This window comes from Bos indicus, chromosome 4, assembly GCF_029378745.1.
Source record: "Bos indicus isolate NIAB-ARS_2022 breed Sahiwal x Tharparkar chromosome 4, NIAB-ARS_B.indTharparkar_mat_pri_1.0, whole genome shotgun sequence".
NCBI classification, from domain to species: Eukaryota; Metazoa; Chordata; class Mammalia; order Artiodactyla; family Bovidae; genus Bos; species Bos indicus.
The window spans coordinates 114,060,723-114,086,070 of record NC_091763.1 but is presented as its reverse complement, the minus strand read 5'-3'; the positions used below and the strand labels follow the sequence as shown (position 1 = coordinate 114,086,070).

At 56.4% G+C, this 25,348-nt stretch overlaps 2 protein-coding genes and 1 long non-coding RNA gene across 6 annotated transcripts in view; 2 read left to right on the top strand and 1 right to left on the bottom strand.

The window, feature by feature from the left end:
• The first annotated feature begins 109 nt into the window (after nt 1-109).
• Nucleotides 110-17,887, top strand: IQCA1L (IQ motif containing with AAA domain 1 like). Its single transcript, XM_019959525.2, has 19 exons — nt 110-186; nt 978-1,305; nt 2,554-2,673; nt 2,928-3,113; nt 5,995-6,066; nt 7,416-7,621; nt 8,547-8,631; nt 9,056-9,178; nt 9,313-9,388; nt 9,738-9,844; nt 12,994-13,077; nt 13,173-13,231; nt 13,914-13,996; nt 14,161-14,268; nt 14,896-15,095; nt 15,540-15,626; nt 15,877-16,054; nt 16,765-17,003; nt 17,413-17,887. Exons 1-19 carry the CDS (start codon nt 176-178, stop codon nt 17,518-17,520), a joined length of 2,460 nt encoding a protein of 819 aa, XP_019815084.2. The 5' UTR covers nt 110-175; the 3' UTR covers nt 17,521-17,887.
• On the bottom strand, nt 10,848-19,980 carry LOC139182805 (uncharacterized). Of its 2 annotated transcripts, none has more exons than XR_011566375.1 (6): nt 19,850-19,980; nt 17,886-19,178; nt 15,909-17,490; nt 15,511-15,568; nt 15,012-15,244; nt 10,848-13,191 (listed from the first exon to the last, which is right to left on the bottom strand). It is a non-coding gene; the product is annotated as an uncharacterized lncRNA (long non-coding RNA). The 2 variants fall into 2 exon arrangements; XR_011566374.1 differs by lacking the exon at nt 10,848-13,191 and adding an exon at nt 14,546-14,761.
• Nucleotides 19,554-25,348, top strand: part of ASB10 (ankyrin repeat and SOCS box containing 10) — a 17,864-nt gene continuing 12,069 nt past the window's right edge. Inside the window, exons 1-2 of one of the 3 annotated variants that reach the window (XM_019959341.2) lie at nt 19,554-19,901; nt 20,689-20,956. In XM_019959341.2, the coding sequence (XP_019814900.2) occupies nt 19,631-19,901; nt 20,689-20,956 (539 nt within the window). In that variant the 5' untranslated portion in view covers nt 19,554-19,630. Of the gene's footprint in view, nt 19,902-20,067; nt 20,498-20,688; nt 20,957-25,348 lie in introns of those variants that run through there. The other 2 variants (XM_019959340.2, XM_019959342.2) reach the window with 2 other exon arrangements.

Genomic DNA, 25,348 nt, shown 5'->3' with positions numbered 1-25,348 from the left:
GTCCCCAATCCTGTACCTGCACCCCTTGCCCTCATAGCCTTAGAACTTTGAGACAATGGGACAGAACTCTTAAAACTGGGCTATTCTGGCTTTGTGGAGCGGAGTCCGGGTGGAACCACAGACATTCTGTGGATTCCAGGACCAGCTCACAAAGGGCAGAGTGGAGTTGGGCACCATGTCCGAGGCGTGAGTGAAGGAGGGGAGAACGAAGGGCATGGCGCCTCCCTGGTCCTCGGGCCAGGCCACTGGGGACAAGGCTGGTGGGAGAGGGGCTTCTGAGGGCCGGCCCCACCTGGACCCCGGACACTCACACAGCCACCCTGGCCGCTCCTGCCTGCGCTCAGGTTTCCCTTGGGCTACTGATTCCAGAACAGTCCCTCCGTACAGTCCCCTTCTCTACAGTTCGCCCTCACCCCTGCTTCCAGCCCACCATCCTAGACCATTGCAGCATTGCTGGGTGTCCCTCCAGCCTGGAGGGACCAGCCACAGACTCCGAAAGGCCCCTCCCTTGGCAGGACCCGTGGCAGGTGCCCATTCGTCACCCTCCTTGTTCCTCCCTCAGTGGGCTCCAGCCCCAGGAGCCCCAGTCCCTTGGCTTCTCTAAGCCTCAGGGTGTCTCCCTGGGGCACCATCTCAGTTCCCTGAAGGTCTCTCCCTTCCCAGAACTCCACCCCGGGGCCATGAGTCTCCTTAGCATCACATCTGGGACCTCGAGTTCAGGTCTTCAGGCGCCTCAGGGGAGCCCATCCCTCCCCCTCCGCCCTTACTCTTCTGAGGCTCAGGGTGCCCCCTCCTCAGAACCCCCACCCACTCCTCTGAGGCTCAGGGCGCCCCCTGCTGCCCCCCAGCCACTCCTCTGAGGCTCAGGGCGCCCCCTGCTGCCCCCCACCCGCTCCTCTGAGGCTCAGGGCGCCCCCTGCTGCCCCCCACCCGCTCCTCTGAGGCTCAGGGCGCCCCCTGCCGCCCTCTCCTCCCAGAGCTTACCAGCGCCTCTGGGACTCCTCCCACCTGATCTTGGAAGAGCTTCTGGACCAGGAGCCACTGCTGGGGGAAGCCGTTTCCGAGAGCGAACGGCAGCCCTTCCAGTACCGGCTCTCCTCGCTCTATCTGCACTACCTGGGGCTGCTGCGCCGCTTCGACACCCTTTACGACCAGATGGTGCAGCCGCAGAAGCGGCGGCTGCTGCGGCGCCTGCTGGACAGCGTGGCCTGCCGCGTGCTGGAGCTCAAAGACGATCTGGTTCGCGCCGACCTGTGTGAGACCCACTGCCTGGACCAAGTCCTGCAGGACTTAAAGCTCACCCCGGTGCGCGGGCTGCTCAAGCAGTGCACCCACCCCAGCTCGGGGGGTGGGGAGCTGGGGGAGGGCTAGCCTTGATTTCCCCCTCCTTGTGGAAACAAACCAAGCCCCAGCCAGCTGGGAGTAGGGGTGGCCTTGACTTTCCTCGGACACCCCAGGCCTTGGGATGTCATCTGCAAGGGAAGGCGGGCAGGGCGATCGGACCATGGGGTTTGGAAAATTCACGCATTGTGGTTAGGAGGTGACTTCCCTGGTCGTCTAGCGGTTGAGAGTCTCCCTGCCAATGCAGGGGACACGGGTTCAATCTCTGCTTTGGGAAGATCCCACGTGCCATGTGGCAGCTGAGCCCATGAGCCACAGCGACTGAGCCTGGAGCCTGAGCTCCCCAAGAGAGGCCACCACAGTGAGAAGCCTGTGCGTCCCCAGCAAGAGAGCAACCCCCATTGCAGCAACTAGAGAAAGCCTGTGTGCAGCAACGAAGACCTAGCACAGCCAAAAATAAATAAATAAATCTTAAAAAAAAAAAAAAAAAGTAGTTAAGGGTGGCTGGGGAGTCAGGCTGGAAGTTCTGTCTGGCTCGGAGAATCCACGAACCCCTCTGCAGGGGATTGCTGGAAAGGGTCCCCTGGAGGCTTGTTCCTCAAAGTGTGGTTCATGGACCAGCAGCATCAGCATCACCTAGGAGCTTGTTAGAGATGCAGAATCTCTGGCTGCACCCCAAAACCACTACTCTGCCTCTGTATTTTCACAAGACCCTCAGTGGATGTCTGTGCATCAGCAAGTCCCAGAGCACAGCGCTTCTGCACTGGCCTCCAGCCCGCCCCAAGGTCAGGGCTCCCTGTTCCACGTCTAAGGAGGACTCAGAGTTTCCGTGGGCTTGATAAAACAGACCTTCTCCAGGCCCTGCCATCCTGATGTGGTTGCCCAGGGAGGGCCTAGGAGCCTGCATTTTAAGAGCTTGGGTCCCAGTTGACTCAGATGTACAGCTAGGACTGGGACCACTGCCCATTACCTACCATGATCCTTCAGAATTCAACTCTGGCCACATGACAGGGTCAAAGGAAGAGGGGAATGAGTCTAGGGGCCATCTGCCCAAAATCTGTACATTTCCACGCCCCCCCCCCCCCCCGCCACCCCACAGCTCTAGGATAGAGGAAGCCAGCCCCAGGGGTGTGTATGCAGCTGAAGGCGGTAACGGTTTGGCCAGAGTGTCTGGAGGTTTATTCCCAACTCTCCTCCTGTGTTGCCCCAAAGGCAGACCTGGAGGTTCCGATTCCCAGGTATTTCGAGCTGGAGCGGTCCAGCATCCTGAAGGAGCGAGAACACATGCTGGTGGAGCTGCTGTCCAGACTGAAGCCAGAGATCTCAGAGGGGGTGAGTCAGGGAGACAGCCCGGCCCTGGAACAGAGCCTGTCCTTCACCACCTCAGAGTGCGCTCTGGGTAGTCCTGGCCCCCTCACGGCTGTGCTATGCTCCTCGTAACCTTCCCCCGCCAAGGCAGAGGCACACGACTTGGGCACCTCACTGCCCTGGGACATGCCCCCAGCACGTCTTTGGGGGACTGGTCTCCCAACTGGAGATGGCAAACCCTCCCTCATTTCCTCCTCCTTTGCTCCTGCTGTGGCCAGAGCTTTCCAATATTAAGCCGGACTGAGGCCATAATCCTACTGCAAAAGGCCGAGCGGGCCAGGCAAGGCAGGCTCCGGGCCACCTTCATGCGGGAGATTCGGAAAGAGGAGGAGCGAGACCGGAAGATTCGGGAGGAAGGTCGGTTCAAGTTCAGTCAGGACGAAGCAGCCGTCACCATACAGAAGGTAAACCCCCCCCCACCCCCCACACCAGGCACCCTGGAGGAAAGTCACCTCCTCCAGGAAGCCTGCCTGGCTCAGCAGTATTTCTGCCTGACAGAAATACAGGCGCTTGGATTCTGCTGCCCCACAACTAGATGTTAAGCTGCTGCTGCTGCTAAGTCAATTCAGTCGTGTCCAACTCTGTGAGACCCCATAGACGGCAGTCCACCAGGCTCCCCCATCCCTGGGATTCTCCAGGCAAGAACACTGGAGTGGGTTGCCATTTCCTTCTCCAATGCATGAAAGTGAAAAGTGAAAGTGAAGTCACTCAGTCGTGTCCGACTCTTAGTGACCCGATGGACTGCAGCCCACCAGGCTCCTCTGTCCATGGGATTTTCCAGGCAAGAGTACTGGAGTGGGGTGCCATTGCCTTCTCCGAGATGTTAAGCTAGGGACTTTCATCGGTAATAAACATGTATCTTATTTATTATTTGTTCTCCATCTCCCCCAAAAGACTTGAAGTGGGATGCCATAAAAGCCCCCCAAACAGAAGGATCATTAAAATCAGAGGAGAAAGGGAATTGTCTGGCAGTCCAATGGTGAGGACTCCTCATTCTCACTGCCAAGGACCTGAGTTCAATCCCTGTTCAGGGAACTAAAACTCCACAAGCCACATGGTGCGGCCAAAAATTTTTAAAATAACAATAATAAATAAAAATTTGAAATTACGGGAGAAAGATCCATAATACAGCAGCAGAACAGAGTAGATGATCATCCCCAAAACTTGTAAGACGGTGAAAAATAAGTCACAAAAGCTTTTCCGGCCTGCTATATCCTTCTGCTTTTATGTCTATTCATTCTATGAATTTTTGAGAGTTTGATATTGAAAGTGAGTAAAATGAAGTCTCTCAGTCATGTCCGACTCCTTGCGACCCCGTGGACTGTAGCCCACCAGGCTCCTCCATCCATGGAATCTTCCAGGCCAGGATACTGGAGTGGGGTGCCATTTCCTTCTCCAGGGGATGTTCCCGACCCAGGGATCGAACCCCGGTGTCCTGCACTGCAGGTAGACACTTTACCATCTGAGCCACCAGGGAAGCTCCAGCTAAAATCTTAGTTTACCTACTTAAAAATATTAGTTGTGATATGTAGTGGAACCATGTGTAACTCTTCTGTATTTCCCAAGTCTCCTGTAAACGTTATCATTCTGTCATCACTGAAAAAATATAAAAGAAAGGCAAAGAAATGAGTCACTGAATTGTAGCCTGAGCCTCCGGGTAGCTGAGGCAAAAGGAAGCATGATGAAGAATATGGAGTCTGAGAACTGATGACTCCAGGTGTCTTCGGGATCTGGGCCGCCCGAGGTCACCCTTTCATCACACCCCCTCCCACCTCACTACAGAACACCCAGCTCCATCTCTAGATCCCCCGTGCCACCCCACTGTCTTGGTGGGCCGGCCTCTCCTCTGTCTCCTGGCAGCCCTGTGGATCTCCCCCCAGGTGCTGCTAAGCCGACCCACATGGGGGCAGTGGTTACCAGCTTGATAAGATGGGAGGCGCCCTAGAGAACGCCAGGGCAGGAAGGCCCAGGACTGCTGACCTGGGGCTGCTGGAGCTTTCTCTCTTAAGTCAAGCTCCTCTCCCATCTTCTATCAAGTCCCAGAGCCTCAAAAACTTCTGTTTCCCAGCCCAATACAGGGGACTTAGGACTTCTTCCCCAAAATCCAGAGCAAACCAGCCAACTAACAGACAGCAGCCTTGAGAACAGATGTCCTCTCCAAGCGAGATAGATTTTCAGATTGCAAATCAGGGAACTCGGGCTGGGGTGCTGTGCGTCCCGTACCCAGGTCTGGCTGCTCCATGGGTGAACAGGGGGTCCTCGCCCTCGGGGCTCGCTGAAACAAGCCTTTGGAGAAGGTGGGTCAGCCCCAAAGCTGGAGCATCCTCCCCCAACCTGAAAGTCAAAGCGAGTCCTTTCGTCCCTGTCTCCAGACGTCGAGGGTATGGAAACACTGCGTCCCAGGTCCTGGGTTCCCCACTGGCCTCATCAGAGGGGAGAGTATGTGAGGCCCTCAGTTATCAGGGGTCTTTGCTGTGCTCATTGTGGGAGAAGGAGGACAAAGCCTGGCCAGGAGCCTGCCCGCTGAGGCTCTGTCTCAAACTGCCAGATGAGGCACTGGCCCTGCCTCCCTCTATTCTCCTCCCCAGGGCATTGGGTTGTCCACGGGCCCAAGATTAGGTGGGAGAGGAGCCCTGGGTGAGGAGTCAAAAAACAGGGCCTTGGTCTTGGCTCTGCGCCGAACGGCCCTGAGACCTGGGAGAGGCCGTGTCCCATCTCTGGCCTCAGTTTCCTTGTAACATGTAAGAATTAATTAGGGGAGCTGCATGGTCTCAACAGCACCCAGGTCTATGGGCCTGAGTGGAAGCAAGCATTTACTCCAGATGCTGGAAGTATGCTGAGAAGTGAGAGTGGGGAGGGCTTCTCAGAGGAGGTGGAATCTGAACTCTGATTTGTGCCTCAAAAGATACAGCAGGTTAGGGACTTCCCTAGTGGTCCGTTGGCTAAGACTCTGCACGCCCAACGCAAGAGGCCCAGGTTCGATCCCTGGTTGGTGAACTAGATCCCACATGCTGTAACTAAGAGTTCACCTACCGCAACTAAGAAAAGAAATATTTTTAAAGGCAGGTTAGAAGGTAGAGATGAGACAGAGGGAATTCCTGGGGGGCTCTGAGAGTGCCGGGCGTCTGAGTGCAGACCGGCCCCACCCCATCTGGGCTATCTCTGCTCAGGGGTCAGTGGCCAGTGAGCTGTGTCCTAGAGGTGCCCTCCCCAGAGCTCTGCCCCCTACCCTGCGTCCCAGCAGAAAGGCAGTGTGGGAGTGTCCGGGCCCTTGTGTCCCCCCAGGTATGGAAGGGTTACCTGCAGAGGAAACGAACTCAGCAGGACCGGCGAACCGAGATGGAGTTCATCGGCATGGTGAGCGTCCTGCCCCCAGCCCTGTGCATACTTCCCTCCACTGAGGACTGCGGGAAGGGGGTCTGGGGACCCTGATGGAGGGTCACCACAAAGCCACTGCCAAGCCACGTCCCTTCCCGCTCCCCCCTGCCGAGAGCCCTTTGGAAGGAAGTCATACATGGGGTGGGGTGAGGGACGATGGCTCAGAGCATCCTGTCCCCTGGCCCATGATGGAGCTGGCAGGAGAGGCTGCAGGGGGTGGGCCCCGCAGTGGCACGAGGCCAGTTCCCAGGGCCAGTGGGTTTCCTGAAGCCTCTGGGAGAAGCATGTGGGGGGGCCAGTTGGGATGAGGACACACCCCCTTCACCCCAGAGCCTTCCGCAGAGGGCACAGGCTCCCCACTCACTCTGGGATCCCCGACTCCCTCCTCTCCTCTGCCCTGCAGGCAGAATGGCTAAGTGTGAACTAGGTGATGGGCACGAATGTGCACGTGGAGGGTGGGGGCGGGGAGCATGGGCCGAAAGGGGTGAGGGTACAGGGCGGGGAAGACAGACCCAAGTCCTCTGCTCTGCGGTGGTCGGCCCCCAGCTGGTCTCTGCTGACTTAGGAGAGGAAGCCATCACAGGGGTGAGATTCTGTGATCCCTGAGAGGGCGCTGGGCCCTGGGCAGAGCCGCAAAAGCCTGGCCTATAAAGGGAGATTGGAGGAGGGTCTGGGAGGGATTGCTGGGGTTGGGGGCAGAAGAGTTGGAGACCAGGGCTGGGATGGCTGCTCCAAGGAGGCTGGGGGCTTCAAAAGGAGGGAGGGACCGGGCGGCCCCACGCGTGGGAGCGGAGGTCGGAGCTCGCTGATGACCGGGGCAGCCGGACCCCAGGAGGCCAGGGCTGGGTCGGGTCTTGGTGGGGCGCGGGGGCAGGGGGCCATGGCACGACTGGTGGGTGAGGAATGAGCCCGGCCGCCTGGGCCCATCAACAGTGTGAGCTCAGCGTTTTCAGTAATTGTCTCTGCACAGAGTGATATTTAAAATACATTTGGGAGCCAATGAGGCGGGAAAGTGGCTGCGGAGCGACTGCCAACACGGACGTTGGGCGTGGGGGTGGGGCTGGGGCCGGAGGCTGACGGGGGGCGGCGCGGGTGCTGGGGGAGCCGGCGGGGTGGAGGGGGCCAGCCCGGATGCATCTAGCAAACTCATTATCAGAGTAATTTACACAGACGAGTTTCAGGCTCCAAACACAATTTCTCCTGATGCAGGCAAGCCCTGTTGTTCCGCGTGGGTGTGTGTGCGCGCGGGGCTCTGTGCGGGGATGAGGGGGTGCTGGGGCGCCCCACTCCCACCCCTGAGCCCCTTGCCTCCCCGTCCACGTCCCCAGCTCCCCTCAGCCAGCCCGGTGGAGCCCATGGGCGCCCGGTCCCAGGCCAGCCTCGGGGCAGATGTGCGCAGGCTCCGGCAGACCGAGAAGGAGGAGGAGTTCCAGCTGGCTGTGGTGAAGGCCCACGACCACCTCAGGGAGGTGGAGGGGCCCGACATGAAGGAGAAGATGAAGGAGCAGATCCGACAGTGGTTCATTGAGTGCCAGTCAGTGTCCCCGGCCTCCGCGGACCCACCCCTCTCCCCCGCTGTGAACCCCCCTCTTGCCCTCCTCACCCGACCCCGGCTTACCCCCCAACCCCTGACATGCTGCTGACACACGGGGTGTAAACTCGGGGCCCCCAGCCTGCGGGAACAGCTCCACACGTGACTTCCTGCTTCCCCAGATGGCAGAGAAAATGCCAGAATAAGACGGGAAAGTGTCCAGGGACACCCCCTCACTGGTCTCCCTACTCTGTTCTGTAACAATCCACTCCCTCTCCCTCTCCCTCTGTCTTCCTTGTTCTTCATCTTTCTCCATTGTCCTCTTCATCCATCCGTCCATCCACGCATCCAGCCAGCCACCCATCCGTCCACCCCTCTGTCCGTCCACCCACCCATCTGTCCACCCATCCATTATCCATTTATCCTTCTGTTCCTCCGCCCATCTGTTCATCCATCCATGCATCCCTCCACCCGTCTGTCCACCCCTCCGCCCATCCACCCATCTGTCCATGGGATGGACCCACCCCCTGGGACCACCCATCCATCATCCATTTATCCTTCTGTTCCTCCGCCCATCTGTCCATCCACCCACCCATCCACCCATCCATACATCTGTCCACGCATCCATCCATCCACCCATCCGTCTACCCACCCATCTGTCCATCCACCCACCCATCCACCCATCCGTCCATCCTTCCATGCATCCATCCATCCACCATCCGTCCATCCACCATCCGTCCACCCACCCATCTGTCCATCCATCCATCATCCATTTATCCTTCTGTTCCTCCGCCCATCCGTCCATCCACCCACCCATCCACCCATCCATACATCTGTCCATCCATCCAGCCACCCATCCACCCATCCACCTTTCTGTCCACCCATCCTTCCATCCATCCATCTCTCCAACCATCTTATGTCCATTTAGTGCCCTCACCGGCCGATTCCCTGATTATCCAGACGAGTCTTTAGGTGGATCCTCCCTGATCTTTGCAGACAAGACTCCAGAACAGGTACCCCAGAGGTGGGAATGGAGGCGTTTCTTTGTTAGGTGGAATCTGAGGTTAGAGAGAGTAACCTGAGTGTCAGCTGAGGGTAGTGGGGGATGGGTGGGAGGTTGCAGATGTGGTGGAGGAGGGGGTCCCCAGAAGGATCTGGAGAAGGCCCCCTGGGTCAGAGAGAGGAGATGTGTCTGATGAGAGCACTGTGACTCCAGCTCCCCACCTCCATGGAGACCCCCGGGGAGAGCAGCAGCTCTGAGCAAGCACCCACCTGCTCAGTTGAGCCCCTTTCTTCCTGGACTCTTGGCGCCTGGGTCCCACCAGTGATGCGAGGCCTTGGGAATCCTGGGTCCACCCCTAGCTCAGGCCCTGGGATTCTCTGACTCGTATCAACCCCCTCGGTCTTCCCCGAAGCATCTTCCTGTGTCTGTCACAGGTGAGGATGGAACTGGAGGTGCAAGTCCAGGAGAACAAAAAAAAAGAGCAAGAGAAAAGTAAGGAGAAAGAAAAGGAGGAAGAAGAGAAACAGAAGAAGAAGGGAGAAAAGACCAAGAAGGGAGTAAGGCGCCGCCTGGAGCCACGGACCAAGGGGGCAGAGAATTCCTGGCGGGAGGCGGGTCTGGGAAGATCAGGCCCAGATGCGCGGTGATGCACGGAGGTGAGGGCTTCGAGGGGAGGATGTCTCTGTTCTAGGAAGCGGACACGATGCTTAGAGCACTGCCTTCCAAATCCGTCCCTGCGATTAACGCCGGCCACAAGGAGTACACGAGTGAGAGAAGAGGGGCGGTCAGGCCTGTGGGGTCTTGGGGTGACCTTGGTCCCCGGGAGAGTGGGCCTGTGCCACGTGTGGGGACGTGGGGACGTGGGGGTGACGGCTGAGGGGAGAAAGCCAAAGAGGAGAGGGGCGTGAGGTGTGCTCCCTGGGCTGTGGGTCTGAATCCTGTGGCCATAGGCCTTGGGATCAGGCCTCGATCTGCAGTCTGGGTGGAAGTGCCAGGCAGTTCGGTGAGAGGAGAGCTGGGCCAGCGGGCGTGCATGGACCTGTGAGCTTCTGTGTGCACGTGAGTGTGAGTGTGTGTGTACATCTGGATCCCGGACACACGCCCCTGCACCGGCAGATCTGTGGAAGAACCGGTTTGACAGCCTCTTTCCCAGCCAGAGTTTTGACTCTGAGACCCTCAAGATAGAAGAGAGGAAAGACGTGGAGCAGGAAATCCGGATACAGGTGAGCGTCCCTGCGGGGCCTCCAAGGATCAGGCTCCATCCTTGCTGCCCACCGGCCCCCGGCCCGCCAGCCTCTGCAGCACCCTGCCTCTAGGCACCGCCTGCCCGGCCTAGTCCTGGCTCCATCTGGGTGCATCTTGGTCCCCGGGGTCCTCTGACGCAGCCCTGAGGGAGGGGGACGCAAGGGGCTCTATGCCAGGGCCATACCCACGATCCTCTGCCCACCCTGTGCTGCCCACCTTGGGAGCATTGGATCACACAATCTTTCCAACAACACATGAGGCAGGCGCCTTGATTTTCTTGACATCACATGTGAGGAAACCGAGGCTGAGAGGCCACAAAATTGCTCAAGGTCATGCAGACTTTATTTAACTTATTTGGCCACATTGGATCTTCGTTTCGGCCCTTGAGACGTTTCATTGCAGCACGCGGACTCGCTAGTTGTGGGTGAGGGGTCAGTAGTTGTGGAGCATGGCTCGGTTGCTCTGTGGCATAAGGGATCTTCATTCTCTGATCAGGGATTGAACCTGCGTGCCCTGCATTGTAAGACAGATTCTTACAACAGGACCAGCAGGAAAGTCCTCCACGCAGACTTGAAACAGTGGATCTGGACTAGGCTAAGGCAAGGGAGACAATGAAAGAGATACCCATTGGAATGCAGACTTCCAAAGAATAGCAGAGAGAGATAAGAAAATCTTCCTCAGTGAACAGTGCAAAGAAATACAGGAAAACAATAGAATGGGAAAGACTAGAGATCTCTTCAAGAAAATTAGAGATACCAAGGGAACATTTCATGCAGACATGGGCACAATAAAGGACAGAAATGGTATGGACCTAACAGAAGCAGAAGAGATTAAGAAGAGGTGGCAAGAATACACAGAAGAACCATACAAAAAATATTTTCATGACCCAGATAACCACGATGGTGTGATCACTCACCTAGAGCCAGACATCCTGGAATGTGAAGTCAAGTGGGCCTTAGGAAGCATCATTACGAACAAAGCTAGTAGCTGCTGCTGCTAAGTTGCTTCAGTCGTGTCTGACTCTGTGCGACCCCATAGACAGCAGCCCAGCAGGCTCCCTCGTCCCTGGGATTCTCCAGGCAAGAACACTGGAGTGGGTTGCCATTTCCTTCTCCAATGCATGAAAGTGAAAAGTCAAAGTGAAGCTGCTCCGTCCTGTCCGACTCCTAGCGACCCCATGGACAGCAGCCTACCAGGCTCCTCCATCCATGGGATTTTCCAGGCAAGAGTAGAGGTGATGGAATTCCAGCTGAGCTATTTCAAATCCTAAAAGATGATGTTGTGAAAATGCTGCACTTAATATGCCAACAAATTTGGAAAACTCAGCAGTGGCCACAGGACTGGAAAAGGTCAGTTTTCATTCAATCCCAAAGAAAGGCAATGCCAAAGAATGCTCAAACTACCTCACAATTGCACTCATCTCACACAGTAGCAAAGTAATGCTCAAAATTCTCCAAGCCAACCTTCAACAGTATGTGAACTATGAACTTCTAGATGTTCAAGCTGGATTTAGAAAAGGCAGAGGAACCAGAGATTAAATTGCCAATATCCGTTGGATCATCAAAAAAGCAAGAGTTCCAGAAAAATATCTACTTCTGCTTTATTGACTACGCCAAAGCCTGTGACTGTGTGGATCACAACAAACTGTGGAAAATTCTTCAAGAGGTGGGAATACCATACCATCTGACCTGCCTCCTGAGAAATCTGTATGCAGGTCAAGAAGCAACAGTTAGAACTGGACATGGAAGAACAGACTGGTTCCAAATAGGGAAAGGAGTACGTCAAGGCTGTATATTGGCTTCCCTTGTGGCTCAGCTGGTAAAGAATTGGCCTGCAGTGCAGGAGACCTGGGTTCAATCCCTGGATTGGGAAGATCTTCTGGAGAAGGGAAAGGCTACCCACTCCAGTCTTCTGGCCTGGAGAATTCCATGGACTATATAGTCCATGGGGTTGCAAAGAGTCAGACACGACTGAGCGACTTTCACTTCACTTCACTTCATTTATTTAACTTACATGCAGAGTACATCACGAGAAATGTCGGACTGAATGAAGCACAGGCTGGAATCAAGATTGCTGGGAGAAATATCAATAACTTCAGATATGCAGATGACACCACCCTTATGGCAGAAAGTGAAGAAGAACTAAAGAGCTTCTTGATGAAACTGAAAGAGGATAGTGAAAAAGTTGGCTTAAAATTCAATGTTCAGAAAACTAAGATCATGGCATCTGGTTCCATCACTTCATGCAAATAGATTGGGAAACAATGGAAACAGTGAGAGACTTTATTTTCTTGGGCTCCAAAATCACTGCAGATGGTGACCTAAGCCATGAAATTAAAAGATGCTTTCTCCTTGGAAGGAAAGTTATGACCAACCGAAACAGCATATTCAAAAGCAGAGACATTACTTTGCCAACAAAGGTCCATCTAGTCAAAGCTATGGTTTTTCCAGCAGTCATGTATGGATGTGAGAGTTGGACTGTGAAGAAAGCTGAGCACTGAAGAATTGATGCTTTTGAACTGTGGTGTTGGAGAAGACTCTTGAGAGTCCCTTGGACTGCAAGGAGATCCAACCAGTCCATCCTAAAGGAGATCAGTCCTGAATATTCATTGGAAGGACTGATGCTGAAGCTGAAGCTCCAATACTTTGGCCACCTGATGTGAAGAACTGATTCATTGGAAAAGACCCTGATTCTAGGAAAGATTGAGGGCAGGAGGAGAAGGGGATGACAGAGGATGAGATGGTTGGAGGGCATCACCAGCTCGAAGGACATGAGTTTGAGTGAGCTCCGGGAGCTGGTGATGGACAGGGAGGCTTGGCGTGCTGTAGTCCATGGGTCTGCAAAATACTGGACCCGACTGTCTGAACTGAACTGAACTGGGGCTTGAACTGAAAGCTGACTGGCTCCATCCTCGGAGCTTCTGCCCACATGAATGCCAGGCTTGAGCATGAGTGAGATGTGGGTCAGGGTTGGGACATTCTGAAAGAACCTTCCACCCCCACCAGCTGCCATCACTGGGCTGGGCTGGATCTTCCCTGAGGGCCCCCTGACCCCGACTTCATCCTCAGCCTCCTACCTGTCCTTCCCAAGCCCTGGTCACCCGAGCACACCCCCTGCCGGCCCCCAGGTGGATGATCTGATGCGTCAGGAGCTGAAGAACCTGAGGCTGGCCGTGGACAGGGAGGAGACGAGACCCGTGAAGCCTCCAAAGGCAAGATGAGGGGCTGGGGCTGGAACAAGGCAGGGCTCTCAGGCGGGGGAGTCAAGGAACAGAAGACCACTGCCTCTGTGTTTGCTTTCTACCAGAAGAAGGCGGGCAAGAAACCTGGGAAGAAGAAGAAGGAAAAAGACCTGACCCCAGACAGGTAGAGCCCGCACTTCACTGGGGGTGGTGGAGTGAGCCCTCGTCCAGGACAGATCTGATGTCAGGGCCTGGTTCTGTGGCTGTGTGACCTGGGGGAAGTCACTTAACCTCCCTGAGCCCCCGTCCTCGGTAACCTGAGTCCCTGCCCTGCCAAACTCACGGGAGAGCCTTGAGGATGAACTCAAGCACAAGAAAGTGCTTGGAAAGTGGAGATTGGGGATGAGCTGTGAGTGGGGCGTTGTTCCAAACACTCCCTGCTTCCTGTGTCTCCTTCCTTCCGCACTCCCCCACCACCCCTGGGCGTCCCGCTGGGCATCCTTGCCAGGGGCCCCTTTCCACTCCTCTGGTGGTGTGAGTGCACTGGGGCCAGCCCCGCCCCCAGCCTCCCAGAGTGTGTACATCTTCCGTGTGGTTTCTAGGAAGGGGCTGTGTGTCACCCACGTTGGGTCTCAGAGGGTCCTTCTCACACGCCATTCAGACCCCAGGGCACCCAGCTGGGGCACGCTGCCGGCTGGGCCAGCGGGCCAGCGTCGTGCCTTCTGATGCTGTCTGACCACAGGAAGGCAGACAGGGCACCACTGGCGAGTCCCCCTTGCCCCCTGCTCCTGCCTGCAGCAGCACCCCCGCCAATCTATGTCCCTTTCCCTTTGTCCTGGGCGCCCCCCTGTGCCACCCTCTGCCAGGCCTATGGACTCCCTGTTTGAAGAGCTCGTCGTCTTAGGCCTTCTAAAGAAGAGCGAGACAGTGCCCTTGAAAGACTACATTGGTGAGACCTCCCCCCAGCGCCTACTCCAGGGCTGGACCAAGGAGCGGTTCCCCTGGCCGTGGCCATCCCCGAAGCCGACTGCCAGCCCTGCGTGACCCCTCTCCCCGTGTGCCCTGCCCCAGCGGGTGTGCTGCTCACCAGCTGTGCCCTCCTCCCCTCCCCAGGTGACTGCCTCTATCTCGGATCGGCTCTGAACTTGGCAAACAAGCTGCCTATGCCCTCCCTGGCTGACATCCGGCAGAACATGGCCTTGTATGGGATTCTGCGGCTAGGTGAGAGGCCTGGCGGGGAGGCAGGCCCTGGGGCAGTGCGGCTTCAGGGTGGGCGGCCGAGGCAGGTGGATCCGTCCTGGGCTGTGGGCGCGTGTTGGGCTCCCCCTGTGCCTTCCTCAGGGCCCCCCTGGAGGTCACACCCTGAAGCCAGGCAGGCCCTCAGTCTGCTGAGGACCCCACATTTCCAGCCCCTCCCTCAGTCCTGAGCGATCTCCCCTAGTCTGTCCTGTTCCCAGAAAACCAGCCCCCAACTGCCTGAAACACACCAGAGGCTGGATCTTTCTGAAGGGCTTACGCCCTTTAATTACATCCCTTCAAAATCCAGGAGTGGAAACAGGTGGAATGGAAAGAAGGGGCACTGGGAGGAGGGAGGCTCTCTTCTGAACCCCTTCTCCCCCCCAGTGCCCCCCTTCCCATGTAGCCCTTCGGAATTAGGCTTACTAAACCATTAGGCTCCATCCAGGCTGCCTCTCGCGGGGGCTTTGTCCAGGCCCTGGGGCAGAAGAGTGCAGCCATGACCTGACCCTCGTCTTGCCCAGCCTGGGGACCATGGCCTCCCCTCACTCAACGTCTCCACCCCCGGCCCCCTGCCGGCCCCTAGCCAACCCCCTCCATCTTCTCTCTCAGGCTCCCCAGATATACACTCCATGGCTCCCCTCATCCGCTCCATCCTCCTGGTGGGTCCCTCCGGTATGGGCAAGAAGATGCTGGTGAAGGCCGTATGCACGGAGACCGGTGCCAACCTTTTTGACCTGTCGCCGGAGAACCTGCAGGGCAAATACCCCGGCAAGACTGGGGTGCAGATGCTGGTGCACGTTGTCTTTAAGGTCTGGGAGTCTCCCGACGGCATCTCGAGTTCTCAGACTGTGACAACAGGGCCGGGTGGGCTTGGCGGGGAGGTCGGGGGGGTCACCCAGGTGCAGTGTCGTTTCAGGAGCTGGTGAGGTCTCCCTACCAGTCAGTCCCTGCTGGGAGCCTGTGGATTCCCAAAGCCCCAGTGATGGGGGAGGTGGGAAGGAAGTAGGAGGCAGGGTAGTTTCTTCTTTTGGCAGAGATGAAGCTGAACACATAGCCCCCCCTGCACTACCACCCCCCACCCCAGGGTGTGGGGTGATGGGTGTTGGAAGGGCGGAGAGGTGGGGCTGGCAGGATGTGTGAACAAATCCGGCCACTGACCGAGGATGGCCCTGACCCTGGGTTTGACCAGATGGGGAGGGGACCCTTCCCCAAGGAAAGTCTAACCTTGGGCTTCTGTTCTCTGATGTGTCCAGGTGGCTCGATACCTACAGCCTTCTGTGATCTGGATTGGGAATGCGGAGAAGACTTTCTACAAACGAGTCCCCAAAGAAGAGGAGGAGGTGGGCAGAGCCTGTGGGCAGGGCTGGCAGGCGTGGGTGTGTTCACGTCACTCCAGACCTCACCCGCCAGGTGGCCTCGGACAAGTCCTTCTCCTGCCTTACTTCCTTACCCTTAAAGCGGGACCGACGGCCCCTCCCATCTGCCCCCACCCCTACCGCAGTCCTTGTGAGGCTGAGGTTTGTGAATTAGAAGCCAGCATGATGTCCCTGGTTCCCACCCACCCCGCCCTCCCCACTGTCCCCGGAACAGATGGACCCAAAGCGAATAAAGAAGGACCTCACCAAGGCCCTGCGGCTGCTGAGTCCCGGGGACCGCGTGATGCTGATCGGGACCACCGACCGGCCGCAGGTGGCCGAGATGAAGGGCCTTTGCCGCACCTACGAGCGCATCCTCCTCCTGCCTCGGCCCGATTATGCCTCTCGCTATGGTGAGGCCCCTTGTGACCCCGTGGACTGCAGCCCACCAGTCTCCTCTGCCTGTGGGATTCTCCAGGCCAAGATGCTGGAGTGGGTAACCCTGTTCTCCTCCAGGGGATCTTCCCAACCCAGGTCTTCCCTGGTGGCTCAGATGGTAAAAAAATCTGCCTGCAATGCAGGAGATGCAAGTTCGATCCCTGGGTCAGGAAGATTCCCCTGGAGAAGGGAATGGCAGCCCACTCCAGTATTCTTGCCTGGAGAATCCCACGGACAGAGGAGCCTGGCAGGCTACAGTCTCCATGGGGTCGCACAGAGTCGGATACGATGGAGTGACTAACACTTTTTCACTTTTTTCATGGTGAGGCCGGGGAATGTGGGGTCAGGTTAGAGAAGGGGTCGAAGGACTGCCCTTGCCAAAGCTCCCCGATTCCCCCATCTGCCCCTGCTGAGTCCTGACCTCCACTCCAGGTGCTCTGGAAGGATGGCTAGACAAGCTGCCCTGGGGCCTGGGGCCTGGTGTGCCTCTGTAGACATGGGCAGGCCTCTCAAGTCCTCGGAGTCTCGCTTGCCGTGTTAAGTGGGGAGGAAGATCCTTACCTCCCCGGGAGGAGGGCTGCTGCTGGACGCCGGGCGGCTTCCAGAAGCACAGAGCTCCTCTGTAGACACGGAGGTGCCCACTGCCTCTCCCTGCCATGTGTCCCCCACCCCCAACTGCACGCAGTGCTCTGGAGGCATATGATCGAGGCCCAGGGAGCCCAGGGGACCCAGCACCTGGACATCAGTGCCCTGGCCAAGGTGTCTGACGGCTACACAGCTGGCTGCATCCTCCAAGCCATCCAGGCAGTGCTGACCGAGCGGCGGCTCCTGCAGTTGTCCAAGAGGCCCCTCCTGACCTCAGAGTTCCTGGGGCCTCTGGCAAAGCTGGACCCGGTGTACAGGGAGGAGGAGGAGTCCCTGAAGGTGAGGCTTTGGGGGGTTCAGGACCAACAGCAATGGGGGAGTCAGCCCTCTGAAGCCCCCCGTCCCAGGCCCATAGTGTACTTTGGATCCCTCCATCTGCTCCCCACAGAGCTCAGAAGGGAAGGACTTGTGGGCAGGGCCAGCTGGGCACCCACAGCCACTGACCCCGGGGATGGCTGGGGGAGGACCAGGGGCTACAGGGCAGGGGAGGAGGCCTCTCGCCCCTGACCATGGCCCAGAGTATCCGGTGACGAGCGAGGGAAACCAGGGCTCTGGCAGGAACCCTAGGACCCCAGAGGAGAGCAGAGGACCTGCGTGCAGAAGACACAGATCCATTGGAAGGGAAGAGCGAGGTCACCCAGCAGAGCGGAGGGTCTGACCCGTCACCTTCACCCTTCCTGCAACCCAGGACTGGTACTTCAAGACCCCACTGGGCAAGAAGAGGATGAAGCTTCTCAAGGACCAGGACGCTGCTGAGGAAGCCAAGCTGGCAAAGGAGAAGAAGAAGAAGAAGTGATGCTGAGGCTGGGGTGCCTGAGATTAGGAGCAGGACGGGTGGGGCCCCACGGGCCAGGAGGGGTTAGGGGCGGGGCAGAGGTATAAACGGCCGGACGGCTCGGGGACCTGCTCTCTTTGTCCATTTCCATGCTTCCTGCCCCTTTCTCTGTGCCCCTGCCCGGCTCAGCCTTGCTCCACTTTGCACCCACCCTCTCCCCACCCCCGGCCACGCTGCTCACAAGCCGGCTCCGCTCTGGTTCCCAGACTCCTCTGACCCCCACCTGGTGTCTTCGCCTGCTGTCATTTCCCCGCCCTGGCTCCCCAGCCCTTTCCCTCCCCGAGGTGTTCGTGTATGCATGCTTAGTCGCTTCGGTCGTGTCCCACCTTTTGCAACCGCGTGGACTGGAGGCCGCCAGGGTCCTCTGTCCATGGGATTCTCCAGGCAAGAATGGAGTGGGTTGCCATTCCCTGCTCCAGGGGAATCTTCCTGACCCAGGGACTGAACTGCATCTCTAATGTCTCCCACATTGGCAGGCGAGCTCTTTAGTACTACTGCCACGTGGGGGGTCAGAGGCGTTTAAGGGAGAAACATAGGAAAAGAAGGGAAAAAAGGTCTACAATAAGTGTAGAAGGAAAAAAAAAAAAAAAGCCGGAGCATGGGACCAGCAGACCCTGGCTGTAACCTGAGTGGTCTCACGTGGTCCTTTCCTGTCTCTGGGCCTCAGTTTCCTTCTTCAGTGAAGTGAGGAGAGGTTGTATCTCCAAGGTCCCTTCTATTCTAGGGTTTATTTCTACAAGAGCGTCTCTGGGGCAGCAGTGGATCGGAGTAGGGGCAAGGGGAAATGGTTCTAGGGTAAAAGGCGGTAGGGAAAGGCAGGCACCCGTGGGCAGGGCGAGGGCTGTGGGCAGACCCAGCATCTTCACTGAGGGGTCTCCAGCGTTCTTCTGAAGACCACCTCTCCCATTCCCACCTGCCGGAGCTCTGCATTCCTTCCTATGACCCTCGGTGGCGGAGGTGGGGGATGAAAGGGACGCAGCCTCCTGCTCCTGGTGGAGGGCCACCCACGGGCTTCGAGGGGGACCCTAGGGAGCTCGGGATGACCATGCCACCGAGTTCTGGGAGCCCCAGGGTGATCGCCGAAAAAGCTGTGTAAGGATCATATGAATAAAGGTCAAAGCGTGTGGCCCGTGTCTTGAGAGCCAAGGGAGAGGAGACCACTGGACCGGCCTGAGAGGGTCCTGTGCTGGGCAGGAGGTCCCCCTGGGGGCTGGTTTCGAGTTTCCTTTCTCCCTTCTCCCCTTTTCATCTCCCCTGGAGAAGTGCTCTCTTTATCCTAAGGTACCCCCAATGGACAGAGTACTTCCTCTTTGATTTCCAGGTAATGATGGCATGGGAGACCCCCAGGGTCACCCAGGGAGATGAGGGTCAGCGCCAAGCTGGGCTGCCTGCAGGCTGAGCCCTCTGTCCCCAGCGCAGAGCACCCATGGTGGGGATTCCTCACAGAGGGGGAGGTGTTCTCTGCTGTTTGCTGGAGACCCCTAGCTTGCGTTTGGGAGCGGGAAGGTATGGGGTAGTTGGTGACATTCGGAAGGCAGGGCCCCCTCTTGCCCTACCTCTAAAGTCAGAGCCGGGCTGCTGGAAGCTGGCTCCATGAAGCACAGGACAGATGAGAAAGCCTGAGAGACAGCAGCTTGGGATTGACCCCCACCCCGACCCCTGCAACACCACGTCACACCTTGGCCACAGCACCACCACCCCCTCCCCCCGCCGCCCCCGGGGCTCCCTTTCCCTTCACCCAGGAAACTGCAGGTTGGACTCCACGTCTGGGTGGTCCCTTCAGCCCTGCCGCCTGTCCAGCTCTGCGGGGGATGTTCTGAGCTCCGCCCTGACCACCTCCTCCAGGCTCCTCCCTAATTCCCCAGCCTGAGGCCTCCTTGCTTGGCAAGGCTGGGATGTCCAGGCTATTTATGGCCTATGGATGGGCTATTTATGGCATGGCCTCTGTGTGCTCCCTGCCCCTCCCACCCCCCCAACCCCCCAGGGCCTGAGCCTGGCTTCAGCCCAGAATCCACCCGCCCCAACTGCCAGCAGCATAGCCCAGGGCCCTGCTCTCGCCCTGAAAGTGGCCATGCCTGGGAGTAGGAGCTCCCCTCCCCAGCGGGGACGCCTTCTGGGGTGCCCCCCCTCGGCCCCGGCCGGCCAGTTCTGGGGGGCCTGGTCCCACGAGGCCCAGGAGCGCCCTGGGCGCCCGCCACTGCTGTGCCCGGACATGGCGCTACAGAACGCCCTGTACACGGGAGACCTGGCGAGGCTGCAGGAGCTGTTCCCCCCACACAGCACGGCCGACCTGCTGCTGGAGAGTCGGGCGGCGGAGCCTCGCTGGACCAGCTGCCAGAGGGGTGAGGGCCCCAGACGCGGCTGAGGGCAGGGGATCCGGGCGCGGTGGCACCCAGAGCTTGAGGATAAGGAGCAGGCCCCGGGGCTGTTTCCCTTCCAGCCCGAGGCTTGCCTAAACCTTGGCCCAGGAGACAAGTCATGCGGAGCCCAGAATAGCTCCTGCTGAAGCCCAGTGAGTGGCCAGCTCAGGCTCAGAGACGCTGAGGACCCAGAGACGCTGGCCCGTCCCCCTCTTCCTCCTCTTGGGCTCCCGCCTCCCCTCCCCCAACACCCCCTGCACGCTTACACCCTGCCCTCATGAGCTGGTCCCCAGAAGAGTGCAGGGGGCAGGGCGAGCCCCCTGGTGACAGACACGCCCTCTGTGCCAGGCTGGTGGAGAAGCCCCACGGAGGGTCCCCGGAGTCTGGCCCAGGGCCCATTGTCACCCGCACGGCCTCGGGACCTGCCCTGGCCTTCTGGCAGGCAGTGCTGGCCGGGGACATGGGTTCTGTCTCCCGCATCCTGGCCGACTCCAGCAACGGCCTGGCTCCGGATTCCATCTTTGATACCAGCGACCCAGAGCGATGGAGAGATTTCCGCTTCAACATCCGCGCTCTGAGTATGGGCCAGGGTCATGGGGGCGGGGGGGACTCGGAGCTCCAAGTGGGGGGTGGGTGGGAGGGAAGCCTGGGAAGGAGCCTGGGCTCTGGCTTCCCAGCCTCTGCCCACCTCCCACCCCCACCCCCCATTGCATGGCAGGTCTTTGCCTCCACCCAGGCTCTGAGGTCCTGTGTCCCCATCTCTCCCTAGGACTCTGGTCGCTGACCTATGAAGAGGAGCTGACCACCCCCCTGCACGTGGCGGCCAGCCGGGGCCACGTGGAAATCCTGCGGCTGCTGCTGAGGCGGCGGGCAAGGCCCGACAGTGCCCCCGGGGGCCGGACTGCCCTGCATGAGGCCTGTGCCGCGGGCCACGCCGCCTGCGTCCACGTGCTGCTGGTGGCAGGAGCCGATCCCAACATCCCTGACCAGGACGGGAGGCGCCCCTTGCACCTCTGCGGGGGTGCTGGCAGCCTCGAGTGAGTGACCCCTCACCCCAACCACTCTGCTCCCCTCTTTAAGGGAGAGGCAGAGATAGCCGCAGGGAGGGTGAGGGAGCCTGTCTGGGCCTGGCAGGTCCGGTGAGCTGGTCGGAGTGGACTTTAGGATGGCCTGTGCTTGGAACGGTTTCTGCTTCCCCAGTGTAGGCAGAGGGCTGTGGCAGGGCCTGGATACATGGCCTGCATTGGGGAAGTTGTGGATCTGTTATGGGGAGGTGGTTAAGGTTTTCATTTTTCTGAGCTTACCCTACATCCCAGGCACTGTGCTAAGAAGCACAACACACGGCCCTGTAACTAAGGCCCGATCCTGCCCTCGGGGAACTGCCCTCTACTGTCCAGACAGGCTGTAGAGGACAGAAGACCCCCAGCTGGAGCCTGCGGTTGTCCTTGAGGGCAGGGTCTGGTTTGCAACTTGGCAGGTCCGGCGTTTCCATGTTGGCAGGCACCCTCAGATCAGTGGGCTCAGGGACTGAACCCCACTAAGCAAACTCACAAGAAACGGATGGCTATACCCAAATGTGACCCTGTATTATAACTGTAGGGGATATTCATTTACAGTGACCCAAATAGTTATGCTCTGTGTATCGGGGGCCTTAGAGAGTAAGTTCTCACAATTTTTTGATGAGTCTGGAATCCCAGCAAAGGGAAACTTGGCACATCTGTGTACTAACTGTACATACAACAGAGGTCTTCTCTCTACTGACCATACACCTGCCAATTTTCACATCTTGTCCCTGAATGGCCCCGTTTTTGATCCTTGGGCTTCCCTTTTTGGGCCTTCTCCCTCCTGTTAACTTCATTGGCCTTCAAAGGATTCTACTGACTCACTCATATTATGTTTGAAGATGTATCTATGATAGCACGGCCCAGTAGAAATATACCATGGGTCACATATGTAATTTAAAATTTTCTGTTGTTGTTGTTCAGTCCCTAAGTAGTGCCTTTGCAACTGCATGGACTGCAGCATGCCAGGCTTCCCTATCTTTCACTATCTCCCAGATCTTGCTCGGACTCATGGCCATTGAGTCGGTGATGCCATCCAACCATCTCATCCTCTATCGTCCCCTTCTCCTGCCTTCAATCTTTCCCAGCATCAGGGTCTTTTCCAATGAGTCAGCTCTTCGCATCAGGTGGCCAAGGTATTGGAGCTTCAGCTTCAGCATCAGTCCTTCCAGGAAATATTCAGGGTTGATTTCCTTTAGAGTTGACTGGTTTGATCTTCCTGCAGTCCAAGGGACTCTGAACAGCACCACAGTTCAAAAGAATCAATTCTTCGGAGCTCAGCCTCCTTTATGGTCCAACTCTCACATCCATACATGACTACTGGAAAAACTATAGCTCTGACTATATGGACCTTTGTCGGTAAAGTGATGTCTCTGCTTTTTAATATGCTGTCTAGGTTTATCATAGCTTTACTTTCAAGAAGCAAGTGTCTTTTAATTGATATGAAAAAGAAACAGGTGAAATTCATTTTTAAATAGTGGTAAATTACATGTAACATAAAATTTCCCATCTTAACTGTTACTCAGTGTGCATTTCAGTAGCACTAAGTACCTTCACACAGTTGTGCAACCGGCAGGACCATCTAACCCCTGAACCTTTTAAATCTTGCAAGACTGAAATTCTGTATCCTTTGAACAATAACTCCCTACCCCTCCCCCGAGCCCCTTGAAACTACCCTCTGCTTTTGGACTCTATGAATTGGAATGGTCTCACACCTCTAATGAGTGGAATAATACAGTATCTGTCCTGTTGTGACTGGCTTATTTCATTTAGCATAATGTCCTCAGATTCATCCAGGTTGTAGCAGGTAACAGAATTTTCTTGCCTTTTAAAGGCTTGAATAATATTCCATGGAATATGTCACATTTTATTTATCCAGTCATCTATTGATGACTGCTTGTAGTCATCATGCAGGTTGCATGATATAGAAAGGTTGCAACATGTAGGAAGCAACATGTAGGTTGCTTCCATGTTTTGGCTATTGTGAATAATGTTGCCATGAACATGAGCTTATAAATATCTGTGAATCAAGTGAAATTAATTTTAATAATATATTTTAATTAATACAATGTATTCACAATGTTCTCATTTCAACATGGAACCAATATAAAAAGAACATACGAGATATTTTACATTCTTTTTTTGTACCAAGTTTTCAAAATTGGTGTGTACTTTGCACTTACAGCACATCTTAGTCAGGACTAGCCATCCAATAAGTGCTTGGTGGCCACATGTGGCTGGTGGCCACAGAATCGGACAATGCCATTCTGTGAAGCCCCACATTTTTAGTGAAGTCCCTGTGTTCCAGCCCGGCTCCCCGAGATCACACTTGGTGATAATCATTCCTTTTTTAAAAAAAAAAAAACAAAGGGAAAGTGTTAGTCGATCAGTCGTGTTTGACCTTGGCAATCCCATGGACTGTAGCCCACCAGGCTCCTCTGTCCATGGAATTCTCCAGGCAAGAATGCTGGAGTGGGTAGCCATTCCCTTCTCCAGCGGATCTTCCTGACCCAGGGATCAAACCCTGGTCCCCTACATTGCAGGCAGATTATTTACCATCTGAACCACCAGGGAAGCCCCTTGATTGCTGCTGCTGCTGCTAAGTCGCTTCAGTCGTGTCCGACTCTGTGCGACCCCATAGACGGCAGCCCAGCAGGCTCCCCGGTCCCTGGGATTCTCCAGGCAAGAACACTGGAGTGGGTTGTCATTTCCTTCTCCAATGCATGAAAGTGAAAAGTGAAAGTGAAGTCACTCAGATGTGTCCAGCTCTTCGAGACCCCATGGACTGCAGCCCACCAGGCTCCTCGGTCCATGGGATTTTCCAGGCAAAAGTACTGGAGTAGGGTGCCATTGCCTTCTCCGAGCCCCTTGATTAAGTACACATATTTTTAAAATTATTATGGAGGGACTTCCCTGGTGATCCGGTGGCTAAGACTCTGTGCTCCCAATGTGGAGGGCCTGGGTTTGATCCCTGGTCAGGGAATCCACGTGCTGTAACTAAGTTTGCATAGTGCAACTTAAAGATCCTGCATGCAGCAACTAAGATCCAGCTCAGCCAACAAATAAATCAATCAATAAATATTTTTTAATCATTATGGAGAATTTCAAACCTGTAGAAAGGTGGACAGGATAATACAATAAGGATAATACAATAAGCCCCATGATCCAGCACCATCTATACCACCCACTTCCGCTGCCCATCGCTGTTTTCAATTCTTCAGATCAGATCAGATCAGTCGCTCAGTCGTGTCCGACTCTTTGCGACCCCATGAATCGCAGCACGCCAGGCCTCCCTGTCCATCACCAGCTCCCGGAGTTCACTCAGACCCACGTCCATCGAGTCAGTGATGCCATCCAGCCATCTCATCCTGTCGTCCCCTTCTCCTCCTGCCCCCAATCCCTCCCAGCATCAGAGTCTTTTCCAGTGAGTCAACTCTTCGCATGAGGTGGCCAAAGTACTGGAGTTTCAGCTTTAGCATCATTCCTTCCAAAGAAATCCCAGGGCTGATTTCCTTCAGAATGGACTGGTTGGATCTCCTTGCAGTCCAAGGGACTCTCAAGAGTCTTCTCCAACACCACAGTTCAAAAGCATCAATTCTTCGGCGCTCAGCCTTCTTCACAGTCCAACTCTCACATCCATACATGACCACAGGAAAAACCATAGCCTTGACTAGACGAACCTTTGTTGGCAAAGTAATGTCTATGCTTTTGAATATGCTATCTAGGTTGGTCATAACTTTCCTTCCAAGGAGTAAGCGTCTTTTAATTTCATGGCTGCAGTCACCATCTGTAGTGATTTTGGAGCCCAGAAAAATAAAGTCTGACACTGTTTCCACTGTTTCCCCATCTATTTCCCATAGCTGATAGTTTTTCAGGCATTGTCTCATACGGCACGAACAACAACCTCTTGAGTCTAGGTATTAGCAATTATCTCCTTTCTACAGCTCTGCCGGAGCTCAAAGAGACTGAGTTCCCTTAGCCTTGAATTCTGGGGCACAGGTCCTTGCAGTAATAGTAATACACAGTCTTCTAAGAGGACTGTTTTGCTGCAAATCTGGCTGGCCAATTTTGGTTTTGTTGGTCTTTCTCCCACCACCCCAATTTCCATGTGTGCCCACTTTCAGGTCCCTCCCCACTCCAGTTCCAGCATGCAGAGCCCTCCAACCATCCTGGTGCCCCTGGACCGGAATGCTAACTCTTCCCTCACTGGCTGTGTGAACCCGCCAAGACCCTCCACCCTCACGGCCTCGGTGTCCTCATCTGAACCCGCCCTGGGAATGAACCAAGTCAGGGCATGTGGTGCCCACAGAAGGCGCCTGTTCTAACTGAGCAAGGGCTGCTGGCGCCTTTGCTCCCATCCAGGGTTTA

Excerpts from the sequence above, each read along its gene's own strand:
- IQCA1L (XM_019959525.2), top strand. Across the intron at positions 7,622-8,546 it reads CAGTGGTTCATTGAGTGCCA|TGCCCTCACCGGCCGATTCC; the intron begins GTCAGTGTCCCC and ends ATGTCCATTTAG. Across the intron at positions 15,096-15,539 it reads TGGTGCACGTTGTCTTTAAG|GTGGCTCGATACCTACAGCC; the intron begins GTCTGGGAGTCT and ends TGATGTGTCCAG.